The sequence below is a fragment of the Ovis aries genome, chromosome 5, assembly GCF_016772045.2.
Source record: "Ovis aries strain OAR_USU_Benz2616 breed Rambouillet chromosome 5, ARS-UI_Ramb_v3.0, whole genome shotgun sequence".
NCBI classification, from domain to species: Eukaryota; Metazoa; Chordata; class Mammalia; order Artiodactyla; family Bovidae; genus Ovis; species Ovis aries.
Genome location: NC_056058.1, coordinates 48,318,710 through 48,324,709, shown reverse-complemented (window position 1 = coordinate 48,324,709; position 6,000 = coordinate 48,318,710). Strand labels below are relative to the sequence as shown.

The window sequence follows — 6,000 nt, the reverse complement described above, 5'->3', positions numbered from 1 at the left end:
GCTTCAGGGGCTGTGTGGCCATCACACAGGGCCTGATGCTTAGAAAGGCACCCCCCCCCCCCAATTTGGTTTAATGCTCTGCTGTTGCTGTTTTAAAATTTATAACACTTTTGGAACAGGGGTCCCAGGTTTTGCACTGGGTCCCACAGATCACACAGCTGGTCCTGGCTAGGAGGGAAGGAAAGGAATCCTTGTCCTGACACAGAGGACAGGCAAGACCGGGCTAGCCCTGGCAGCTCCTTGGGCCTATCTGATTTTGCCTCAGGGACCCTGAGCGGTAGTGGTGGGGAGGGCAGTCCTTCATGACATTTAATGTAGAAATAAATACAGTGGGTTTAGGCGTTCAGGCAAACCTAATTTTTGGAATGGTTTTCTAAAACCTTGCGACCTGTGTGGCCTTGGTCAGATCACATCTCCTAAATCTGTTTCCATCAGCTGTGAAACAGGTTAATAGAGCCCAGAGCCTGGGGTTAGACTTGACAATACAAGGATGTTGCTTGGCACGCAGTCATTCCTCAATAACAAGATGGGTTATGATGATGATAATGATTAACTTCTTATTAATAAGTAGAGAAAAGCCTGATTCAGAGTGTGACATCATATGTGCCCAGGGTCACTCCCTTTCTCCTCACCTCACCCAGGGCCTGGTACCCTTCCAAGGTCGTCCACTCCTCACCCTCCCTCTGGCCCTCTCTTGGAAAACTCATGGCCCGTGCCCAGGCTCAGGTGCAAGCAAGGGAGTGCTCAGGAGGTACGTGTGGCAGAGGCTTGGGCGGCCTTTCCCACTACAGCCAGAGTTAATACGTTACCTCAGCCTGGGCCCTCCTTTCGCAATCAGTGATAGAGATCTGGTTACAGATTTACTTCAAACAATGCCTGATATGTGGAGTAAAGTCCTCCTTGGCCTTTGTAAAGCCATCCCTCCTTCTCCTCAGGAACGGCTCACACCTGTGCCCCAAAGATGAGGGCCCGGGAGGACGCTGAGGGCCAGACACAGGTGCTGGGGGATGAGTGGGAATGGGGTGGGGTGGGTGGGGGTGGGGTGCTGTGCAAGCCTGCTCCCTCTCTCTGCTGTGCAGAGAGAAAAGTTCTGATGAACTGGATCAAGAGTGACTGTCCTAGGTGGAATGTGGCAACTGGGGGAGGCGGTGGAGGTGGCAGTGGGGGTGAAAGAGCTTTCTGCTTTGGGACTGGCTGACTCCAGCCTGGAATGAGCAGGGGGCCAGCCTACCACCCCCCACTAGCGGACACTCCAAGGACCGGGGCACTGGTGGGACCAGAGTGGGTCGAAGAGGGTCTGTCTCGGTCTTTAGCCCTCTTGGCCTCTTCCTGGGGTACCTCCAGGCTTCTGACTCACGGGCCCATTCCCTTGGCTAGAAGGCCCAGGTTCCGGGGGCTCCTGGAGCCAGCACAGTGGACTCACTCCTGCACAAGGCAACGTGAGGTGGGAGCCAGGTGTAGCCAGGCCAAGGGAGAGCGGGTAGGTGAAGCTTGAGGGAGGGCAGGGGCCCCCATCTGTGGAGCCGACAGGCCACTAGGGGCACCTGATTGATTCTGAAGCAAAGTGGACTTTTTCTGGGTGTCAACGCTGAGTTCTTCTATATGCTGCCCCCAGCATGAGTCCCTGGGTTCGGCAGGGACCTCCACGAGGGACCCCCCAGCGTCCCTGTCCACAGAACCCAAGTTTGACATGTTGTACAAGATCGAAGATGTGCCGCCCTGGTACCTGTGCGTGCTGCTGGGCTTCCAGGTGGGCGTCTCCCAGGCATACCCCTTGCGCAGCCCCCACCCCGACCACCCTGCACCCACCCCAGGATCCCAGCCCCCTCCCTGGCCAACGAGGTCATCCTGGGTAACAGGAAGAGAAACCTAAGGTCAGCAGCAGTGACTGTCACCAAGTCGGTGGGGAAGAGGCTTGATAGGGTCTGAAAGGGACGGCGCATCACCCGCCAGGGGGAGCGCCAGTGACAGGGAGGAGGCCCATCCCACAGGAGCTGCGGGAGTAACCCGGGGCAGATGGTGACTCCCAGAGAGGTGAGCAGTCGCTCTGCGGGAGTCCCTTATGGGAGTATCAGTCCCAGGCGGGCTCCCTGGTGGGGCTGGCCTGGGCTCAGGCCCCCTGAGGCAGGGTGAGGGCTCTGAGGCCCCCTGCTTCCGGGCGGGCTCCCTGGTGGGGCTGGCCTGGGCTCAGGCCCCCTGAGGCAGGGTGAGGGCTCTGAGGCCCCCTGCTTCCGGGTGGGCTCCCTGGGCCCTGCCTCACGTGCTGCCCCCATCTCCCCGCCCCTAGCACTACCTGACCTGCTTCAGCGGCACCATCGCCGTGCCCTTCCTGCTGGCGGAGGCGCTGTGTGTGGGCCGTGACCAGTACATGGTCAGCCAGCTCATTGGCACCATCTTCACCTGTGTGGGCATCACCACCCTCATCCAGACCACACTGGGCATCCGGTGAGCTGCCCATGTGCCACCTGTACCTCCGACCCCGTTCCTATAGACACACGCAGCGACCCACACAGCAGGCGCAGTCTCAGAGGGCTCTCGTGGGACACAAAGAGCTGCTATTTGTGCCCACCTGCTGCTCTGGCTTCCAGGCCAGACTTAGAGGCAGGTGGCTGGGGTCCCACCCTGGACCCCTGGGAGTTCCTCAAGGAAAAGGAACGTGCCTAGCTGGGCTCTCCTCTGTTCAGCCTTACTCTGGGCAATCGGGACCACTCGCTCTCCTGCTTCCAGAGCCTTTGCGGGCCCCTTCAATGGCCTGTCCTCCTGGGGGCTCCCTGCCCCTTGTGCACAGTCCTAGGCCTGGGTGGCCTAAGGATGGTTGTTTGTGGGAAGGAAGGTTGTGAGCAGAGCTTGCACACAGGAGCCAAGCTATCCACTCCCGTGCCCATGGCCCGTCACAGTGCAGGAGCTGGTGCTCAGAGGGAAAGGGAGCAGGTTATGGGTTAGGGGCTCCATTTGTTTTCTTTCTTAGGCACCCAAAATGTCCCCGAGTCTGGCCTGAGGCCTCAGTGAGTTCCCTCTGTTCTGCCCTGGCCCCTGTTCCTCTGTGTCTCTGTCCCGGTGATTCTCCCGGTGCCTCTCTCTGTGTGGGTCCCCCGCCCCATCTCTTGTTCCTGCCTCCCCACCTCCCATCCTGTCCCTGTGGCTCTGTGCCTCTGCTTCCAGGCTGCCGCTGTTCCAGGCCAGTGCCTTTGCATTTCTGGTCCCAGCGAAAGCCATCCTGGCCCTAGAGAGATGGAAATGCCCTCCAGAAGGTGGGTGCATTTCTGGGGTCTGCATTGGGAAAGGGAATCCCCAGAGCCTGGAGGTCGGGGCTGTCCCGTGTCCATTCAGGGCAGCATCTTTACTTTCTCTCTGTCCACATGTGTGTTCCTATCTCTGCCCACAGAAGAGATCTACGGTAACTGGAGTCTGCCCCTGAATACCTCACATATTTGGCACCCACGGATACGAGAGGTGGGTTTGCATGTGGGGCAGAAGAGGCCTGGACTTGAGAGTGTGGTTAGATGGAGGGGAAGGCCACTGCTGAATTGGGGGATGTGAGAATGTGGTCCAGGAACTTTTTCTGTATAATTTTATGTAATTATTTATTTCCGGCTGTGTTGGGTCTTGGATGCTATGTGGGTTTTCCTCTAGTTGCGGCAAGCAGGAGCTATTCTTCGTTGCAGTGCATGGGCTTCTCGTTGGGGTGGCTTCTCTTGCTGCAGAGAACAGGCTCTAGGGCATGCAGGCTTCAGTAGTTGCATCACGTGGGCTCAGTAGTTGTGGTACCCGGGCTCTGGAGCACAGGCTCAATAGTCTTGGCGCACGGGCTTAGTTGCTCCGAGGCATGTGGGATCTTCTTGGACCAGGGATTGAACCTGTGTCTCCTGCATTGGGAGGCAGATTCTTTACCACTGAGCCACCAGGCAAGCCCCTTGGAACATTTTTTTTTTTTTAATGTAGATGTCATGGCCTCTACATAGTGACTTACAGCTGATCTTGCTTTTCCAGGTCCAGGGTGCAATCATGGTGTCCAGTATGGTGGAGGTGGTGATTGGGCTGATGGGGCTGCCTGGGGCCCTGCTCAGTTACATTGGGCCTCTTACAGTCACCCCCACTGTCTCCCTCATTGGTCTCTCTGTCTTCCAAGCTGCTGGCGATCGAGCGGGCTCCCACTGGGGTATCTCAGCTTGGTGAGTGGGCACCAGGCCTGGTCCTTGCCCAGCCCCAGTCCCTCACTTCCCTCGTGTCCTGCCCCCTTAGCCTTGGCTCTTGCCCCAGCACAGCCCACCAGCCATCTTCTCTTTGTGCTTCTGCCCCCAGCTCCATTCTCCTGATCATCCTCTTCTCCCAGTACTTGCGAAACCTCACCTTCCTGCTGCCTGTCTACCGCTGGGGAAAGGGCCTCACTCTCTTCCGCGTCCAGATCTTCAAGATGTTTCCCGTGAGGAGCTGACAGGCAGCTCGGGCTGGGACCAAGGCAGGGGCTGGACCTATGTCCAGGGCCAAGGTTGGGGGAAAGGGCCAGGGCAGTAGGGGAGCTAGAGGCAAAGATGAGGCCCCAGCCAGGAATGGAGGCCAGGGTCTGAGCTAGGGCTGGGGCACCATGGGCCTGGGGCTTGGGTTAGCTGGTCAGCCTGGACGGGGCTCCCTGGGCCCTCGGTGCACCCCTCACCCCCCCTCGCTTCAGATCGTGCTAGCCATCATGACCGTGTGGCTGCTCTGCTATGTGCTGACCCTGACGGATGTGCTGCCCTCAGACCCCACAGCCTATGGCTTCCAGGCACGAACAGATGCCCGAGGGGACATCATGGCTATTGCTCCCTGGATCCGCATCCCTTATCCCTGTGAGCAACCCATCTGGGCCCCTCTGCCTCTAACTGAGACCATCAATGTGGCTCCTGGTGACCCCAGTCCATCTGAGGACATAATAAGTATCAACTGCACATTTAAAGTGTTCCAGGCAGAGTGCCAGTGTATTCCGACATAGCCTCACTCCAGCTTTATGACTAAGTGATCCCAAATAAGCTCCTGCAACTGTACAGCTCCCATCCCAGCCTGAGATCCTTTTACCCCTCCCGCTGCTCTACCCAAGTACTGCCTGTTCTACTCCCTGACCAAGCTAGGAACACTCACTGCATCGCTCCGCCTGTCTCCCTATTGCTTCAGGTCAGTGGGGGCTTCCCACTGTGACTGCAGCAGCCGTCCTGGGAATGTTTAGTGCCACATTAGCAGGCATCATTGAGTCCATTGGGGATTACTATGCTTGTGCCCGCCTGGCTGGTGCACCACCCCCTCCAGTACACGCTATCAACAGGTACGCCCACCTGCCCTCCCTAATGTCTGATCCCCTCAAGGGTCACTCGGGAAGCAAACATTGGGACAGAGTTGAACCCCAGAGGAGGGGGACAAGGAGTTGGGCAAGTCACTAACTCACCAGGATTGGTCCTCCTTACTTATGAAGTGAGGATGCTCCCATCATTTACTGTTGCGAATAGCTGAGGAATAACAAAGTCTTAGAGAAACTACAGTCACTGACAACCTTCCGTGTGTCTAGCCCTTGGTGTGCGTTCTCTCATGCAATCCATTCATGGCTCTGTGAGACAGGTACTCCTATTGTCCGCATCTTACAGATGGGGAAATTGATGCCCAGAACCACCCAAGGATTAAGTGCCAGGACAGTGGGACTAGCTTCAGACCTGGGATCCTGGCTTCCAGACCCCCTCTGGCCTGGAGTGGGGGACCACTATGGATAGTTGTAGCTTGCACAGTCCTAGAGACGCAAGAGATCTGGCCAGGACAATGGGAGGACGCAAGCCAGGATAGAGCACGGATCAAGGCCCCCACTTGCCCTTTCCTTACAGGGGTATCTTCACCGAAGGCATCTGCTGCATTATCGCGGGGCTGTTGGGCACGGGCAATGGGTCCACCTCATCCAGTCCCAACATTGGCGTCCTGGGGATTACCAAGGTGCCCGGATTAGCCAGAGCGCCCCAAAGCCCCGCCTCCATTCAATTTACC

The 6,000-nt window shown here is 57.5% G+C and overlaps 1 protein-coding gene across 11 annotated transcripts in view; it reads left to right on the top strand.

Annotated features, from left to right (window-relative positions):
• The first annotated feature begins 917 nt into the window (after nucleotides 1–917).
• Nucleotides 918–6,000, top strand: part of SLC23A1 (solute carrier family 23 member 1) — a 15,360-nt gene continuing 10,277 nt past the window's right edge. For 4 of the 11 annotated variants that reach the window (XM_042250937.2, XM_027970288.3, XM_027970289.3 and 1 more), the window contains exons 1-10: nucleotides 918–997; nucleotides 1,616–1,750; nucleotides 2,288–2,445; nucleotides 3,163–3,251; nucleotides 3,386–3,453; nucleotides 3,991–4,172; nucleotides 4,303–4,423; nucleotides 4,670–4,826; nucleotides 5,149–5,296; nucleotides 5,844–5,949. In XM_042250937.2, the coding sequence (XP_042106871.1) occupies nucleotides 962–997; nucleotides 1,616–1,750; nucleotides 2,288–2,445; nucleotides 3,163–3,251; nucleotides 3,386–3,453; nucleotides 3,991–4,172; nucleotides 4,303–4,423; nucleotides 4,670–4,826; nucleotides 5,149–5,296; nucleotides 5,844–5,949 (1,200 nt within the window). In that variant the 5' untranslated portion in view covers nucleotides 918–961. Of the gene's footprint in view, nucleotides 998–1,377; nucleotides 1,481–1,615; nucleotides 1,751–2,287; nucleotides 2,446–3,162; nucleotides 3,252–3,385; nucleotides 3,454–3,990; nucleotides 4,173–4,302; nucleotides 4,424–4,669; nucleotides 4,827–5,148; nucleotides 5,297–5,843; nucleotides 5,950–6,000 lie in introns of all 11 variants that reach the window. The other 7 variants (XM_042250938.2, XM_060415833.1, XM_060415832.1 and 4 more) reach the window with 4 other exon arrangements.